The following is a 20,098-nucleotide window of genomic DNA, read 5'->3' on the forward strand; positions in this document are numbered from 1 at the left end:
AAAGACAAATAAAATGAGTAAGATTTTTGGCATGCAGGGGAAATTTCAAAAACAAGATATGAGAAAGAAAACAAAACACTGAAAGAGTGAGGGAAATAAAAGAGCACAACAGGAAAAGAGGCTTGTAGAAAAACTATGCAGTCAAACAGGAATGGGAAAGACTTGTCCGAGTTCCACAAAGAGGAACTCAGAAGTCAATGATAAACCTCGACACTGTATGGAGGAGAAATGGGAAATGAGATGCTGGAATAGACTGATAAGATTATGTGAGCAGAAACATTTCATGGATGCAGGAGGGAGATATGTTATGATGCAAAGCAGAGAGGAGGTTGCAATATTCTGGTGAGTCAAGCTATGCTATTTTATGCACTTTCTGGATACCATAGATTCATTCCTGGATAAGGATGATTATCTTGACATTCCAGATACATACTGTTGTATAGAGTTCTGTAATTCTGTCCACACACAAACATATGTACATATTTCAGCATATTATTTTGTTATAAGACTGGCTTTTCCGTGATTATAAAAGTTATATCCATCTATGTATTTACTTGTAATTCAGAAAAAAAAAAAAAAAAGAAAAATCCTATGACCTTTCTCTGTCAGATGTTCCTTTTTGGTGACTGTAAGCTATTTTGTAAGACAAATATTTACCCACAATGGCATTGGCCTTTTTACTGAATTTGCACTACATTACCAGAATAATAATTCTTCCTAATTCAAAGCCCTGGGGTTCTTAGAGCTAATCCTAAAGAACATCACTCCATAGAAAGTCCTTGCCAAGATTTTATGTGGTATTTGTCCTATTTTTAAACATGAAATTTTGTCTAGCTGCAGTGTCCAGGACCATCTCATGGGATATTCTTTAGAGACAGGATGCAGCAGAAGGAACATTTTTATGCTCATATTAATTTAGTCGGAAGGTCAATATTAACTCAAGGAACTATATGACAAAGAAATCCAGCTTATGGACAAGTTACTTTATAGTTGCACTAAACCCTGGAAAGAATTTAGAATTTAAGGGAAGACTTAGGAGAGCTAGAAGGCAGGTTATGATCCACATAATCTTTAATACAGTTTCTCCGTGCCTTTTTTATACAGGTAAAAGTTGATATGGAGGAGAAGACGACTGGATGCACAATAAATTATTTTAACTTCCCCTGAATCTTTCTGCCCAGTGTGGTCATTTAGAAATAAGCCTTTTTAATCTTTTAATCATGCTGATTTGCTGCTTTAAAAAAAATGTAACCAAAAGTTGCATTAAGCCCCTTTCAAAATATTTTTTATTGTTTAGCATTTTTATTGTTGATGTTTTGGCTGAGCCTTGAATATATTTTTGTAAAACCTAAATTAGTCTGGCTGAGGTAGCATGGAACCAAAACACAGCTTACTCTTCCTTCTCTAGTTGAATCAGAGCATCCTTCAAGGGCTGAGGAAGTTGATTTAAATAAGCTATTGAAGTTCAGAAGCTTCTGGGGCTTAATTCACATTTCATCTCTGTCCCATGGTTGTTCCTGACACCAAACAGTTCTACATGGCAATTTGCATTAAATTCCATAGTCTCTGGGACATGCAAGAAGGAAACTCAGCAGTATGCTGCCTAGTGTCTGATTCATGATACCAGAATCCTTTTGGATTCAAAAACCTCTTGGTATATCTGAGCTCCTATATAGTCCACATGAAGTAGGAAGGCAAAGCTTGGGCCACGGGGCTGAATTTGTAATTGCTAAGTCTGTTGTTTATGCGCCTCGGGGTAACTAGGAATGCCCTTTTGTAGTGCATTGTCATAGTAATTTCTGCCAAAATATAAAGGCTGTCGGTACAGCGGAAGCCCTCCAGAAGTAGCAGAGATGGAGACACTGATGTGGTCCTTTAATGCAGCCTTTGTCCTCATTAATGTCAGGAGTTCAGTAATAAGTGGGTTATTCCTCATTCTTGAGGACTGTGAATTTCTATAGTAACATACACAGCAAATTAGCCTATTTTGCAAAAAACATTTTTAGGATATAGTTTAAATATAATGGCCTAAAATTCCTCTGAAGCTCTTTCCCAAATGAAGCTGTTTCCCAATGAAACGTAAGTACAAACATTAGGACAGTTTAAAGGCAGCTTTCTCTTTGCAAAAGTATAGAAAGCAAAATGTGCTCTACGTGGGTATTTAGGAGCTAAAGCTTTTTGGGAAAGCTTGGCACAATCATATGTTTGTATTATAAATGTTTACTTTAAGGAGTTGAGAATATAATTCTTTAATGTCAGTATTAATAGCAATAAACCCCACCAGGGACATTCATTGTGCATTTTTCTGAGGGGCAGCCGATCATTTGGTCCTACTTCATAAGTAAAGGCAGACTGCTCTTTTTACTTGCAAGCTTAGGTTCTCTACTACAGGCAAAATGTGTTCATTCAAAAATGCAGAACTTGTAATGCTTTTGCAGCTGAAAGTGTAAAAAATGACCACGCTGAAAAAACGCGAGGAACGGCAGCACGCACAGCTAAATGCTCTTCGCTTCCCCTCCCCACCCCCCGCCAAAAAAAAAAAAGAAAAAAAAAGAAAAAGATAATGACAAAGAACTGGCCAGGGCGAGCACCTAGCAAGCGGCTGTGTCTCAGTGCTCATGTGCTGGCTGCTCTGTCTTATTGTCTGGCTTTCAGCAGAGCCCCACATTTCCTACCTGTCACCACAAGGGGTGTCCAGGACGCGCTGCGAGCGCGAGGCTTCAGTCACCGAGCGGTGCAGGGGAGTCTGGCAGTTTAGCCCTGAGTGATTCTGTGAAATCGAAGGAGAGATTCTCGCTGCTGCTCTTCAGGGATTGCTGTTGTTAGAGGGAAAAGCAGATTTGGAGGCGTGTGTGTACGTGTGAGGAGATGCGGAGTGCATTTGACTGAGGTGTCTGGCCACAGGCAAGCACTGCGAGAAGAGGCAGAGAGAGGCAGTGAGAAGCGGCAGGAGCAGGACTGAAGTACAGAGCAGCTGTTTCCTAATACTCCAGTTATTTCGGGTGCCTCAGTGAATGTGAAGATGGATTCTGTCACTGAAATCTTTTTGAAGCTGCTGCTTCTCCTGTCTGTTCATAACTGGCACACGGCAGTGGCAGGGAATAAATGTAAGTATTGCATATGATTTAAAACTCAATCCAGAGTGTTTTGAAAACTTCTGGGATATTTTATTTGTATTTAGAATAAATGTTATTTTTGAGACAAATTACTGCTTTGAAATTATGACATCAAGCCGTTATGCTGAAAATGTTCTAAAATCCTTCTATAGATTTTTGTCATGAGTCTGTGTAAAGAATGTTGTTTATAAAGCTTGCAGTCTAAGAGTATCTGAAAGGAGCATTTTACTAAGGGATGCACGTTCAGCCCCATTTTCATTTTTGTTTTCTGTTTGTAAGTGCAGCATTTTCCAAGGAATTGTGTCTTAGGTGGAAATTACTGGCAGATTTCTACTGTGTACTATTTCAGCTTCATTTTTAGCAATGTATAATTTTGAAAGCTGGTATCTGCATCTCCTGAATTAAGCTGGCACTCAAATAACTCTAATGGACATTACTGTGCAGTTCAAGAGCAGTACAAATATAACAAGGAAAAATGTGGATAGCACGACTTTGTGGTCTCTGCTGTGATTGCTTAGGGAGTATTGTTCATGCATGACTAAAGAAGAGAACGCTATCAGTTCCAGCAGAAAGTTTTTTAAAAAATGAGTAATTCATAGTTAACCAGTAGGGTGATATTGCAAAATAAAGATAGTGATTACAGTTTTAAAGACAATCTGCCCTCTAGGAGGCAAATCTGATATATACCTGAAAATCTCTGCTTGCAGTGTTTAATTAGATTAATTATCTTTAAACTAAAAAAAAAAAAAGAAAAAACTTATCAAGAAGCTAATTTTCAGGGGTTTTATCATTCAGTAGCAGTTCTGAGCTATTCTTGTTCCATTTGATTCAGCTTCAGCAAGCTGAAGGATTTCATTTTGTATACATGTGGTAGAACAGTAGCCTAAATGCCAGATGCTCATAACCTGAACTGAGCATATTTTCTCCCCTTCCTATTAAGGCACTGGTTGTGCATCACAGGAATGGGGAGGGCTGAAGCAATGCCTTTGTGGGAAGAAAGTGCATGCCAAAGCAAGGAGGAATGTTCAGGAATAACCTTACAGCCCAGTGGCAGGGGACAGCTTCCTGGAAACATTTGAGCAATGGCAGAGAAGTTTGAAGTGCCCTATGGGTCTATAGCCTAGGGTTTTGCATATGGATAGTTTGTAAACTAAACATGCTCCCATAAGCCAGACATTCACATTGCAGTACCAAAATGATCTTCTGCTGTCATTCAATAATGATATCTCATTTGATACTCAAGTGCATAGTGTAGCCCTAAACATGAATACTAAGTTCCTCTTGTTAAACACCCTGCTGCAATCCAGCCGCAGCTTTAATTCTCTTCATCATTCTGCATTGTACAGTTTATGAATACATCCATTTTCACAAGACCATGATAATTGAATTGCACATTAATAGCATTTGGCACTATGCACAAAACTAAATCAGTCGCTTACAGGGAGGCATATTAAAACCATTGCAAAAAAGACTTGCATCACACAGCAAAGCAGTAAAGCACTAGAGGTCACTCTTACAATTTAGGAAGCAAGGTTTGAGGCAAAGGCTCAAGCCTCTTCCCAATACAGAATTATGAAGGATAAAACAAATCAGGTATGAAATATATTTACTACTGGCTTTCTCAAATACTTCTCAAAAACAAGCCAAACTCAATTACAGTATCAAATGAGTAACTTGAATTAACAGATTTTTCACATATATGCTAGTATTTATAAATTTATAGTATTTTATTTATGAATAAGTCCTAACTCCTATGTCAAAACACTCATCTGAACTGAAAAAGTAAGAACTCTCCCCATGCTGCAGGCAAGGAAACTGATTGTGGGAAGAGTAAATGAAATTATTTAAATTAAGGAGTGAGTGCTAACATGTGAAGAGAACTTGGCCAATCTAATACTTATTATTCCTTTTCAATATCTAATCTGGAAAAAAAAATCCCCTTATATATATTATTTTGGAAGTGAACATTTCTGTGGGAGAGTTAGTGTGCTTTAAAAGTAACAGTTTCCATCAAGGTATGAATTTGGTTAGTGTGTTAGGTTTCATAAAAAGACCTCAGAGAAAAGGTTTTTCATAATGACTGATTATAGTAGATACAGGCAGCAGCCATTATCTACTCACTCGAGCTTATTTTATTCCTTTCTTCTTCAGAAGTTGACCAGGAATTGAAATCCTTTTCAGTAGGTGGTTCTACCATTGGCATTAATGTATTGAAATACGTTTATAAAACCAGGTAAAGTTCAGTTTTCTTGCATGAATTTAGATTGTCCTGTAGGCTGCCAATCATCAAAGAAAACAGGATTTTTTTTTAATTCTTCCTCTAAATTAATCTATTTTTCTTCTTTTAATTTTATGGTTCTTTCTTTAATATCAGATCCTGAATACCTAAGTTTTGGTTTGTCCTTCTTCAGACCAGCTGCCATTAAGAAAAAACCAAAGTAAAGACCTTTACACTTCACCTTGAACTGTCAATGCTAATGTTACTAAGTCAGTTGTATAAAGGAATTTTCTTGGATCGAAAATTTCTTGGATGAGAAATTGATGTGTTCAGAATTATTTCTGTCTTAAAGGAATCAGAGTATTCTTCTTTTGAGTAAAATGATTTTGAAGTTCTTAGGTTATCTGAAAGTGATATTCTATCATCTAGAATATGAAGGTTTATTTCTGGCATTTATTTTGGGTTTTTGTGTTTGGCTGCTTGGGGTTTTTTCCTATGAAAAATAATGCTGACACTTCCAACCAAGAGAGGTAATAATTGCTGCTGGAAACTTGAATCGTTTAAAAGTTCTGTAGTACTGCTGCTTCGTGCTTTCCTGTGCTTTCTTCCTCCCAAAGAATTGTACTTCCAAAACATTTGAAAGAAGTTTGAAGTGCACAGCCCTGAGTAAGTAACAGTATAAGGTCAAGTGTGAGTTTTAAATGAAGGATTAAAGCAAGTACTCTTGTAAGTTTTTTTCACTGGAGCTAGGAAACAGCTGTAAATCTGCAAGTTACTAAATCAGCCCTTGAGAATTTGCCAGAAGTTGGTACTCCAATAGGTGCAGTACCAACTCTCTGAAACTGAAGTGTTGCACCAAACATAATTAATCCCTTTATACCCATCAACTCAACTGTGACTAAAAATTATTAAGGTTAATTTTGACAGTGAATAGAAATAAAGAGAACAAATTAGGGACTTTCCATGTAAATTCTTACCTCTTTATACCTACTTCTCTTTGTTAAAACTCTCCAGTTTTACAGAAGCTTTTATCAATTCAGATTTTCATATTTATAGTGCAATGATCATAAATGCAGAAATTTTTACTATTATTATTGCTGTTATTATTTTAAATATCAGGGGTTTCTTGCTAATGCTACAATAGAAGACCTACTCTAAAGCTGACAGCGAATGACTATTAATGATGCTGAAGTTTTCAAATAGAGGACTGAGTGATGACATACCTTGATTATATTATCAGATGCAAGTCATGGTACAAGTAATATCTCCAGGGAAGAGATTACTTGCTACAAGGAAAATATTGTATCTTAAGTTAGAAAATAATTTAATTCTGATGTTAGTCATAAGTACCAAACAGTTCCATAGACTATGTGACAACTTTATGGAATCGCATTAAAAATAAACTAAAATGCTGTTTATCACAAACAATTTAAATTAAAATGTGATTCTTTTACCATTAGTTTGTGGTTGATGTGAACTGTAGGGGAGGAAAAAGTAGAAAATTCCTTAATTTTCTTTTAGCCTCATTAATATTTATCTTCTGTTTATTAATATCTATTTCTGCTCTGAGATAGCAATGGAGACCCCACCAGAGATCAGGCCATCTCTGGGCAATTATTTACATGACTAAAACATTACAGGCATCTCTAGTATATTTTGCATGTGTTTAGTACAGTAACATCAAAAGCTTGTATCAACATCAAATCTAAACCAATACCAATGGAAAGATCTATCAAAATTTATTTCAGACTTTCAAGGTTGAGAATTCACAGAAAGGCCTTGGGTGGATTACTCTAAGTATAATCAACAATTTGCATCCCATTGCTCTAGGCTTTCAAATTCCCATGAACGTATTTGTCCCTGGGCTCAGTCAGCAGGATGGATGGAGCAAATTTGGTCATGATTGATGGATAGTGACAGACAAGTAATGACATTCTCAAAGAGGGATAGAATCAACCATAAAAAGAAAATGCAATAGGTTATATGTAAAGTATGTTGTCAGTGCTAGTAATAACATCTGCATTATGTGTTAGGATCTACTGTGTTTTAGTTAAGTACCAGCCAGGAGCTCCAGAGTAATCAGTAACTTCTTCACATCTTGATAATTCTGCAGTCATGGCCATTTGGCTTTCTTTCTTACATAATAAGTAGATGTAAGCGTACATCTATGTTCATCCACAAGAAAGACAACCTATAACTAAGGTGTTGTATCCAATTACCTATATGTCACAAAATCATGTACACTTCTATCATTGTATATGAGCTACAATGCTCAAGTTTAGTATTTTTTCCAAATGCGTCTATGCTGCAGTAGAAAACAACAAATAGCATATATTAATATATCTCATATGATATATTTGCCAGTATTCTGCCTACTGCTTCATCTTCTGTAAGAACTTAAAAAATCCCAATTTCATAGCTTCTAACAAGTTTAGCTGGGAAAAAATAGGTCAAATCTCTCCCCTATCCCTTCTTACCCCTGCTGCCTCCCCAACCCAAACAAGCAAATCAAAGAAGACTTGAATGCTCGAGAAGCATTACATCTTTCAAATATTTATTTTCTTTTCCTCAAAAATGACCCTGTGCTTTGGTGCTACTTGCAAGTTTGAGAGTGTAGTGTGCAGTATTGCACAGGATTAGAGCTTTGTTTTGTGGCAAAGTTAGAACTGCTTCTCAGTACTTTTATATGTTTATTCCTTGTTAGTTGCTCTCATGTGACAAGGTGATAACAGAGATGGGGGCAGTGATATCCATCACTAATTCAAAGGGCTGCCCTTCCTAGAACACACCAAGCTATTCGTTAAGAATGATAAAGAAATACCAAATACTAAAATTAGTCATGTCTGCCGGTGACTCCAGAAGTACAAGATAAATTTATTTAAGAGGTTTCTAAGTGAAAAGTTAAAATTTGCTCTTCCCTCTCAGTTTTCAGTTGTTTTTTGAAGAGGGAAGGAAACCCAAAACAATAGTGATAATATTGATTTTACAAGTTTCTGTACAATTGCTTGTTCTTTTGCACTGTTAAATATGACTAAGGTTAAATGTTTTTGTAGATTAATCTGGTAGTTCTTGAATATAAAATACTTTTTGTAACTTACAACTTGTAACTTTGGCAGTTAGGGCCTGTGCGTGACTTCTAGATTAAAATTGAAAAAGAGATATGTGTTTCTCAGTATGCTAGCATGTAATACATAAATGTCAGTATGACAAAAGCTGTCTCTCTAAACTTGAAAATAACATAAAATGTATAGGAGATACAGTATGTTGTCAAGATGAAAATGGTTTTGCTTTGTTTGTTTGTAAAAAATGATACATCTTTAACACTAGGGTTTAACATTGTGGTTAACTGAAATTTTAACTTTGCAGTGTTTTATACTTATGTATTTAATCATGCTTACTTATCTGTGGTGTGTTTGTATTTTATACAAGTGCAAGCATAGTATTACAGACTAATGTTTATCAAAGGAATACTCTATAGGTCTCCTTCCATCAGTTGAAACCTATGCCAGTAATCTTGAGTTAAATCTGCGAAATGCAGAGGAGGGTTGGTGTTCAATTATCTTGCTTTTCAGAAGACAGTTTTCAGTGTTTATTACAAATCGCTATGCTATTTTTTAGTAAGCAAAATGTAGTGTAGACTGGGAGGTAAAAATGATACTGTTTGTATTCTACTTAATGATTATTTTCAGTACAATAATTTGAAAGATGATTAAAATCCTGGAAACTTCTGACATTTTAAGTAGATTAAAATTAGTAACCTCAGAATTATTATTTAAATACCATACTCACTTAATAGACTAGTGAAGAAAACTAACTCTAGAGTTTTAAATCTCAAAGGATTGAGAAAAAATAGGGTTAGGAAATTTATCCAGCTGGGTAGCGGGTCTAATTACTTTTTTATTAAGTAGGTCTCGTTATTTGGTTGTGCTCGGGAATAAGCTATTGCTTGTTCCTTGTTGTTAGCGTGCCTGTTTGTTTCTATAACAATCTTTTAGCAATTAACATATTTATATATGTGGTCTTGAAGGAAAAACAAATTAGAAACAGCATGTTGGAATATTTAAATTTATTCTTATTACTTAATATCATTCTTTATTCAGCCAATAGCTGAAGATGATCTTGCTCTTTTTTAGATGTTTATCTGTCCACCTTTAAATCTAAATAGAAAGTGTTTTTCAAAACCTAAGTTGTGCCTAAAAAATATGATTTTATGAAGGTTTTTTCCTGATTAGGTTTAAAATTTGCCACCAAAAATCCCCAGCTGCGTCTGGTTGACCTGTTCGGAGTTATTGTGAAAATATACCTTTAAAGAAAATTCTAAACAACAAAAAAATGAAGTCCCATAAAGTATTCGGTTAAACAGGGTATAAAAAAATTATCATTCAGATGCCATATAACCTAATAAACAATCTCACTAGGAGAGCAAATGGAGCACGTTATTGTTAGAGAAGGTCTAGAGCAGTGTTTTTGAACAAGACAGCAAGAGTAAGACCTTCAGAGGGTAACACGCACTATAAAAGTGATGCTGTAGACAGGCTGAGTTGCATACGGGGAACCTGAATCACTTTGGTTAATTCACCTGCAGCATTGTGCTGTATACTCTGTAACATTAGACTGGATATGCTCAACGTGGATATTCTGTAATTACCTAAAAGTTTTGAGGAGAGGAGAGGAGAAAGTTTTTTTCTTCAGGATTACGAATTATGGTAAAATGATGTTTACTGCTATGCAGTATTAATAAGAAAATACTAATTTGAAGCTGGAAGACATTTTAAATTCGAAATATAAGAGCTGCAGAAGGGAGGTTTCTCCTGAATTTTCACTGCTTCATTTATTAGCAAATATGCCTTATTTTTGAGATATATGATGAGCTCCGATGGCTTCTGCAGGGACAGAAAAATTGGGATTTACCTGTCTAAAATTAAAATCTGACACTTGGATGTTTGCTTCTGAGCTAGCTAAGTCCCTTTTTAGTCATATGAGAGAACAAATAGTTCTTATAGGAAGAAGTTATGCAGAAGATGGAAGGAAAAAATCACATGCAAAGTTAGTTATCTAGTATAAGGCAATTTGCAGTGTAGAAGTGCCATTTGTCTCATCACTGATTATGACTCTGAGTCAAAATAACTAGGTCAGCTGTAGGCTTTGTAGACATCAAAACTTACATGAGATGGGTTTCAGTTCCACCAAAATTTCCTACTCTAAATGAATATTAAAAAAAAGTATGGCAAGCCATACTGACTGCCTTGTACAGTAATCACCGGCAATACCCAACGCATTCGTATTTGGTGTTGAAGCTCCCAGAGTCTCCCTTGTCTGTGTTTGGGTAAGTGGATTCTCCTTGATTTCCCAACGGTTAAGGCTGCTTGCTATTGATAGTTCTAGACAAAGTCTAGGGACTAAGTGAGGACCTGGAAACGTCCTACCAGTGAGAGCATCTTTCACTCCTGAAAGGATTAAATATACAGGTATTTTGACCATAAACAATGTTCTGGTAAAGTGAAAATCTCATTATCGTAAATAACCTGGAATTGCCCATTCTATCCACCTGGGACAGTCTGATCTTTCTGCCCCTTCGACAAACCATGATTAAAGCTTCATTTTAACCCCTGTCTTGTCAAAACATGTATCTTTTTTGCTTCTAAAGAAAGCATAGAGTGAAAAGAAACTGTATAAGAACAAAATCAGTAGAATACTACAGGATTTCTTTTCACAAAATAGTAATAAACCAGATAAAAGTATCTTGGTACTTTCATGGTTATTTTAAAACCTTTTTACTATCCAGCATTTAATGATGGTTATAGAAGGATTGTTATACAGGATAGGAAGCCCTTTTATGCCCACAGCAAACTGTGGGTCTCACTGTAACTTCTTTTCCCAATCAGTGACAGGATGCCTATCTATTATGCATCAGTCTAGTCTGCCATAGTTTTGTAATCATGGTGAGACTTACTTAACACTCTTTTTTTAGAAAAAAATGCAATCTTTAGTAACTAAGATTTTTTTTTTTTTAATCAATGGAAAACGACACTGTTTCTCAATGTCCTTATTCAATTAAAGCTCCTAGAGAAATCAATGGGAGCTTTGCCTAGATAAATATTGCATAAAAACTTTAGAAAGAATGAGCTGAATATTCATTCAACAGTGATATGTTGCATAGTTTGAATATAACTGGTCTCTTTATTTCCTTCCTATGTACCAGTCTTTTCATTTTGCCTTGTTTGGGCTCAGATACAGAACCACGTAACAAACAAGAATTACTCATTTGTCCCACTTGACAAAAAATAAATATGAGGAGAAAAAGACATTTGGAATTTTCGCTAGTTCCTGCGGTTAGGGAATTTATATGCCTGCAGTGAAAAACTACTGTTCTGTTTTCCTGAGCCAATGGTAACATTTTTTTTTAAAACCATCAAGATGATTGATTTTAATTTTCAAGGGTGAAATAGCCTCTCAAAACTTAGTTCTTTCAGGAGTATCTGAGTGCAGTGGAGCACATTGGAGGTTGCTGAGCTCTGCCTTCCAATTTACAAGGTGCGTTGCAGTAACTCGTAGTTTTATCAGCCTGAACGTGGAATTTGTAGGGCTCTTTTTCAGTTGTACCATGCCAGCGTGCTCTGGAGCTCCACTGTAGCTTGCTGTGATTACATTTCTGTCCTCAAGCAAAGTCTGTCTCGGATACTGACTCTATTCTGTTACAGCGTAGACGTGTCCTCTAGTAATTAAGACTGAGAACAGATCTCTTGGAGAAAGGAGGGATCATCATAAAACTTGTTTGCAAACACTAACCCATGATTTTAGTTGGTTTAGTTTGTTACATAAAACATACCTGTAAACGTAAATGTATGTCACTGAATATGTTTCTTTCCCTGTGTGATAGGAGAAACAGAACGCCGGTGGTTTGTGGTCTCATTTCCTAATGTACTTTTGGAAGGTCTGGATGACAGTGAGGAGCTTGGCACAAGAGGGGGACTATGACAGGGTTTTGCTCATGGCACAGTGCTGTAAAAATGTTATTCTGACTTCAGTAAGTAATTAAGTAAAGTGAAATACAGCAGAAATTCAGTGATAGATGAATCAGCTACCAAACCTTTGTTTGGTTTTGATAGCCCCGCTGTTACTGTAAGAGACTATTGATGTATCTTTTTCGGCTGGGTGAAACCTACAGTGCATATAGCAATAAATAAGTGTAAAACTCTCAGATGTCCTAGCATAGGTGACAGGTTAAAGGTAACAATAGCACTCTCCTGAAGAAGAAGCCTTTACAATATGTTAGGAAATGTGTAAGTTTCTTTTACAGAAGATCACTTTTTACCATCTACTCCTTGTCTATTTCTAATGTGTTTTGAGGCATGATGACTTCTTTCTCTTTTTTCTCTTTCCTTCCCGAGGGCTCAAAAAACCTAATCTGTACTCAACTGTAAACTTGTTTTGACTTTTGTGAACTGTGATTGTCTCATAGATCATTCTTATGCTGTATAGCTGTGCTTTAGTGTGTCTTGATTCATTCTCCTTGGACAGGAAAACAAAGAATTTAAGAGATAGAGACTGGGGAAAAAGATGATTGATGTGCAAGTACCAATATGCACATTTTTGTGCCGTCTGCAATGAAGGGTTGTTATTTTTGAACCCTTTGCAAAACGTCTACATGTATTTGCTGTAGTCCAGAAGTGGTAGATACCCAGTCAGACTGCCCCAAATTTTGAGCAATGGGTAAGGGATGGATTCACAGTTATGCTGAACTTTATCTCTGTTATCCTTAGGATAATGCAGTAGAAAGTCAGCTTTTTTTCACCATCTTGTGTCGTGTTTTCGGGGGAGCAGGAGGGGAATCTACTATGGCAAAGATTGCTTTCCTTCTTCTTCTATCTCTGCAGCAACTACTTAGAAATTTGACAACATTTTGTTTCTTGAGAAGGGCGGTAATGTATTCTCTGTAGATATTCTAGGTAAGGACAGATTGAGAAATTCTAACAGAATTCTCTGCTCTAACTCTCACCTCTAGTAAAGTGTGTATGTGTGATGGAGGTACTGAAGGGGGTAGTTTCTGTTTTGATGTCTCTAATATATTTTTGTAATGTCTCAGTGGATGTGTTTCTAAGAAACTGCTGCAGGTGCTGAAAATGTATGTTGAGTGGAACCAAATTATGTCAAGTTGCAGTGCGTGGTTGTGCATACTTGAACATTATAGATTGAAAATCATGATTCAAAAATCTACCAGAGAACTAGTATCGGTCAACTGATAGTATGATGGATCACAATGGCTTACTTAAGAAATGCTGAATATGACATTCATATTTACACATTGGCTTTTAAAGTTAGTTATAGTTATTTGTATCCATATCTTGTTGAATGCTTTAACTGCTTATCAGCAGATTTTTTTAAATGAGAGATTAATCTTTCACACCTGTATTGTTTTTTGATAGTAGCAGAGGTGTTATGATTTACTGATGCCATAAATATTTAATTATTTAAATTATTTTTGTGGCTTTAATTAATGTAGAAGTACATTTGGAAAACAACATCTCAAGTTGGATATGTCTCCTTTTCTCAGTCATTCAAGTTGGATAAATATAACACAAAATAATCTTAAGCCTGGAAGACCCAGACTTATGAGGATTTTGAAATGTTTCTGTGATCCTTATCTTCCTACCCTGCCACTTGCCAGGAGACAGGTATGTGTAGGAGAAAGTGGTGGTGAAGAAGGAGTTCTTCTGAGTTTGGAACCCCTGCTAAAACCATGCTAAAACCATACTCACAGAAATGCAGAGTTTCAGTCAGAAAATCAGGTTCTATTTAGTGCAAAATCCTTTTTCAGAATAGAACACTGTAAAATACTGAATGTTTCTTAAACTGTAGTCTCTCTTAAAACATAACCAGGTAAATGGCAGTGGGTGGTAAGCACTCAGTATGTTACCACTTGGAATATAAGTAGTGGTCTATTTTATAGTATCCTTTAATGTCTGCCTAAAAGTATTTGAAAGATAGTATCATGATCCACTTAAATTTCTTCTAATCAAATAATTCATTGGCATTTTTACTGCAATTAATCTTTGTCATCACTGAGAGAAGAAAACATACGCCAGATCATAGTGTACTACCTATATTAGAACGTGGACTTTGTCATGAAGGAGGAATTGTGTTATTCCTTCAGATTGAACAGAGATTTTATTTTCAAAGCATAACTGCAAGACTACAAAGAAAATCAAACATTCTTTAAAATAGTAAATGGTGTTCTTCTACTGGTTAAACTACTCTTGGGGAATTTTTGTTGTACCCCTCGGGGTGAATTAAACACGTTTGTGCTTAAATATAAAAAAAAAAAATTCATGAACAATGCATTGAGCAGAATCCTACTGCAATAAGTGGTTCTAAAAGGAGTCTGCAAAGACGCCTCACGAGCAGATGCCTTATATACACTTCCCCAGCGACAATCCTGTGAGTGGTTACATAGTGCACCTCAGCCTGCCCTTGGGTCCATTCCTGGGCCCAGCTCTGCTGCCCAAAGGGGGCCCCTTAGGGCTTGCCGGTATACCAGGATGCCTGCAAGACAAGAGGGAGTCATTCTGTCTCCGGCATTCTTGCTCCCAGCCGGTTTAACCCCCTCTGCAGTTGGGCCTTCTTGCCCTCCATGCCGATCATTTCTTGGTCACAAATTTACCACTGCTGAGCAGTTACAATTCGAATTTTCCCTTCACTACTTTTCTACTTGTGTAGCTTTTTAGATATTATTTTTTTAAATTATACTTGAGAAGTCTGATTTTGTGGCTTATATGTTAAAATAGAATTTCCAGCAGACTGACATACAATACTGCTGTTGAAGGTCTAGAATGTGGACATGGGCAAAACACAGATATCTATGACTTGGTCTGCTATGTTTTCTAAAGAAAATTTGAAGTAAAGAATGATGCCTGGCCCAAATTTTTGAAGGACTTGAAAATTCATTCATTTACTTAGAAATATTTACACTTTTTTAATGTGCAGAAAATGTTCACAGAAACAACATTGTGGGGTTTTTTTTTGGTTAGTTTGGTTTGTTTTTTAATTGGCTCAGTTTTAGTTTTTTTCAGGGACGAAGTTTCCTGTAGTATGAAATAATATTACATGATTAATCAAAACAAAGGTTGCAGATCCAGTGCTCTGCCAGTGACACCGTATTTTGTAAACTCCCTCCATTCCCTTTTGCAGGCATCAGAAATTCAGATGCCAGATTGTTTCTTTTTACCGTGGCCTCATTTTTTTCCCTGGCAAGTTCCCCAAGGATTGGAATTATCTCTACTTCTGACATGTGGTTTGGCTGCCAAGACCGGCCTTGGCTACTCTGCTCTTTACCTTTTCTTACTGTTCCTGAGAAATGTGGAGTTTTCGTAGTGATGTAAGTAGATGGAGATAGATCATTCCAGCTTGGAAATTTTGCATGTACTTGAATATTTGAAACAACAACTCATAAAAAAGGGAAGAGCCTAATAGTCAGTTAAAATGTGTACCGCTGATAGCCCATCTGTAACACATCATCTTCTGTGCTAGCAAATGGGTTTACTCACAAAGGTTCTGCATGTCAACACTCTTTGCACGTACAGTGTTGCTAGCTCATATAGTTTTTATGATGTCTTTTGGTATCGTACACTTGTGAAACTCAGTATTCAAACAATTGCACAAAATGAAAGCTTTCCAAGGATTTTTTTAAGATCTAATGTTTGTAATTGTGGAACAGAGAATAAAAACACTTCATGAGTTATCTTACTGAAGGCATGAACAATGTGCATGCAGCTTTCAAGGATTTTAAGTGTGGGTACTGTTCTGGACTTCCAGTCCTGGCTGTCACAGGAAGGACTTCAGCAGGGACCTAGCTGACATCAGCACCTGTAAAAAAGCAAGACCTTTTAAATATATTGCCTGATTTTTCCCTTGTTTTGAGTCTCAGAGTGCTTATGCATCTTAGCTATTTTTGATTTTTGATTTGAGAATTGATTGTAGTGTCAGGTATCTTCTGTCCTTATTGCTTAAAATCGGGGGAGGGGGAGGGGGGAAGAAGAAAGAACTCTATCACTTAATTCTCACGAGTTAAACTTCATAATATTTTTATGCATAATATCAATGAATTCTTTAGGCTGGCAATATTGCACTTGTAACTGTGTGCTTGCAAATCTAGATGTAAAAAAATGACTTTGCATACAGGTGGGGAGGGTTGTGATTTTTTTATAATAAATCATGATTTTAAAATTTATTTTAATGAAAGCACATCTTTTCAATGTGCTTCACACTGGAGAAGCTCTCTTTGACCTTTATTGAGTGCTCAGTTTTTACATGGTTTTCCTTTTGATGTTCATGTGTAATTGCATACGTGAATTTAATACAGAACACAAGTAGTTTAACTGCACATATCAATGCAGAACCTACCTAAGAATGATACAGAAAAGATCTATTGTTGCTCTTCCTAGAAAGTTTCAGAATTAATTTTAGTACACATTCAGAGAAAAAATACAAATGCAGACTGCACAAACATTTTCTGGGGGTTTTTTGGATGCTTTATTCACAGCTGCTGTGTGTTGAACTCACATCCGTAAGAAGTGATGCATTTCCAAATGATAGAAAGCTTCTTTTTAATGCCTCTTTTTCTCTCACTGGTAGCAGTTGTGACCATTTCTTGGTTCTTTTATGTCACACCATTGAACAGAGCATTTTTTTTTAGTGAAAACACTGGTTTCTGTCAAAAGAGGAGATAAACATGACATTTAGGAAAGGGCTGATTTTTTTTAAGACTTCTAGTGGCAATAGGTGTTCTTATTAGATTGGTGGATTCCATTTACAGGGTTTAGCAGGAGTCCAGATGGAGGGTGTTCCTGACTGGTCTCTGTGGGATTTTCTGAGCAAGGCAGATTATAGAGTATGCTGCCACCGCATGCCTTCTGTTGGTGGCAAGCTACAGAAGCTAGCAAAGCTATGCCAACAGCCAAATCTTGAAGGGTTTTTTATGTGTATTGGTGGGTGTGTGCTTCACAACAGCTATAATGTTTCTGCTTTTAAGAATAATATCAACATTCTGTCTATTCCTTCTGGTTTGATTATATTTTGGCGTAATTACACCAGAAACAGATACCATAGAGTAATGAACCTTGGACTGTGTTTTGTCTTAAAGTTTTTCACATTGACTATGAGCTTTCAAAAAAACATGGTAACTCCTTTTTATAGATCTCGTCTCAGGTCTGCTTTTATGTTTTAGAGAAACTGGTTGGACATTCCTGATTCTGCAAATGCACGTGGAACATGTAGCATAACTCGTTCCCTTCCTCTGTCCATTTGCAATGTCTTGCCTCAGCAGAGAGTTTCTTGTGAAGTTGGGTTATGTAGATTACAGTTCTGCTGTATGTACCACAACAGCAAGTGAAACTGTACAATTGTTTTTTGACCACGTGGTACAACTTCAAAAGTCCATTGATTTCAAAACCTCATCCTGATATTTATGTCTTTGATAGTGCTGTATTCAGTCAAAACCCCCAAAACATAGCTGTTTCCCTCACCACCCTGCCTGCCCCCTGCCATCATTTTAAGTTATTGATCTAATAGCAAGAAATACATGGTATGATATTAAAGTTAGGCACTGTCTTGAAGAGAAAATGGATAGATAATACATTACTAGTTAGGTCAGGAGCATTCATTAGAATGACAAGAGGAGTATTATTTTAATACTGGATAAATTCATTAAGAAATAATGAAATGCAGTGGTTTTTCTAGACACCATGCTATGTTAGGAGATCATTCCATTTGTTTTCTTTAAAGGTGAATCACATTTCTTTAAATAGGCCAACAAGATAAGGCATACAGCAAAGCACAAACCTTTTGCTTTTGCAGTGATATATGCAACTATGTATGGAAATGTGAGGACGCTGTGCTAAATAGAAGTGCCCAGCAAGAGGTTTCCTCTCCATCAGCATGCAAAGACTTCTGTCACTGAAAAGGATGAAGAAAGACTTGAGAAGCTAGGGCCAAGAGAAAAACCAATGAGTTCTGTCAGACAATGCATACTTTTCAGAAAAAGGAGCCCATACTTGTGCTATCTACTGTGCCTTTGAGGTTTCAGGATTTGCCAAGAGATTAAGATTTTATCATCTTCAGCCTAAAATGATCCTTTTCTTTATAGCTTGAGTAAACAAATCAGTAGAAGCTCATACAAAATTTTCATTCTACTAAAAAATTGACATACTGATAAGAGATGTGATAATTCAGCTAACAAAGTCAGAGCTTTGTGGGTTGGTCTCATAACTATGAAGGCAAATTTCTCTCCAACTCCAATCTTTTTTATTGAAAAAGAGTTATCGGGCTGCAAGATTTATTATGCAAGTAAATTGAAAATTAAATTATGCCTCAAAGGCCTTATTAATTCTTTTAAAACAATTTAAAAATGTGTTATTTATCAAGATTTTTTTTGAATATTACTTTTATACAGTATTTCAGCTCTATTACAACATGAGGGGACTGTAATAAAGACAATTTCCTTTCTTATTTTTCTGTCTTTCTCTGATAGCTCTCATCATAATTTTGCAATATTTTATTCCAGGAATAAGTGGAAAGGGAGGATCCTTGTGCATTACCTGTATTTTTCATTGTTTCAGATAGGCAGCCTGATTGGTTTTATTTATACACTCACATAAATATGACAGTGTTAACGATCTAAATAAAGCAGGAACTCTTCAGGCTGATTATCCATATGTCCATCCAAAGTCCCTCAATGGACTGCAATTATAGTGCACTTGCAAAGTTTAAATAATGATTAGGTGTAAGCTGTTGATTTTAATTAAATGATCCCGTTTTAAAATTCTAGACTTTCTGTTTTATATGATGAGGCTTGACTTTATCAGTATATTTTATTGCTTTGTGGTGTGTTATTAGTTCAATAGAATTCTGTTATTCATCTGAGAACAAGCAATCAGTAATGCTGAATTTTATTTTCCGTCCCACTACTTTATTCTTCCTTGTGAATGTGTAATGTAAAATGCGAAAATGACCCCTGAAAAAGGAACTTTTTCCTTTCTATAAGTCTCCTAATCCAGAGTGTACAAAATCATGATTTATTTTCTGCTCTCTCTTTCTTTCTTGTCTGCCCAAATGATTGAGGGTTGTGGATGAGATGCTACCCACTACCACTGGCCTACAGTAGATTGTTTATATCCATATCTTTGAGGCTGGGGCATGGATTTGTAATCCTTCATGTTGAGACAGCAACTGAATGTGATAAATTTAAGCAGCCACTTGCTTTTTCACAGTTGTTCATACTAGTAGGTAATTTTATGTCATCTTATGACTGACTAATACACTTCAGACACGTCTACCTAATGAGCTTCTGACCTGAGCTGAAATTCTTGTTATTTCCTGTCAAGTACATGACCTTGTGCTTTCTGGTGCCAGATTTCATTCTGTTTCTGTTACTCTGTCATCATCTAGTTCTTTCTCATGAGATCTTGATTCTGCTCTGTATTGATGACACCTCCTAATTTTACAGGGAGATTAATTCATAAACACATCTCTATTTTTTGTTTCATGGTCTTAATGAAATTAAGGAATGCCTTGATTCCCAGACTATTAATTCCTGTGTGGTTTGATTCTTCCCTTCTCAGTATCTTCCATTATAATTTTCCTGTCCTTATGCAGTATGTAGCTTCTTTTCTCATCTACTCATGAATGACTAGCAATTTCCTGTGCAACAATAGATAAAATCAGCCACTGCTTTTCAATCTAAAAATTGCCTGTCATAAAAAACCATAGA

General features: G+C 36.2%; 1 protein-coding gene across 1 annotated transcript in view; it reads left to right on the forward strand.

The window, feature by feature from the left end:
- The first annotated feature begins 2,701 nt into the window (after positions 1–2,701).
- CNTNAP4 (contactin associated protein family member 4) overlaps positions 2,702–20,098 on the forward strand; it is a 263,240-nt gene continuing 245,843 nt past the window's right edge. The window contains exon 1 of the mRNA XM_075138182.1: positions 2,702–3,107. Coding sequence (XP_074994283.1) covers positions 3,023–3,107 — 85 coding nt within the window. The 5' untranslated portion in view covers positions 2,702–3,022. The remainder of the gene's footprint in view (positions 3,108–20,098) is intronic.

Source organism: Calonectris borealis, chromosome Z (assembly GCF_964195595.1).
Source record: "Calonectris borealis chromosome Z, bCalBor7.hap1.2, whole genome shotgun sequence".
NCBI lineage: Eukaryota > Metazoa > Chordata > Aves > Procellariiformes > Procellariidae > Calonectris > Calonectris borealis.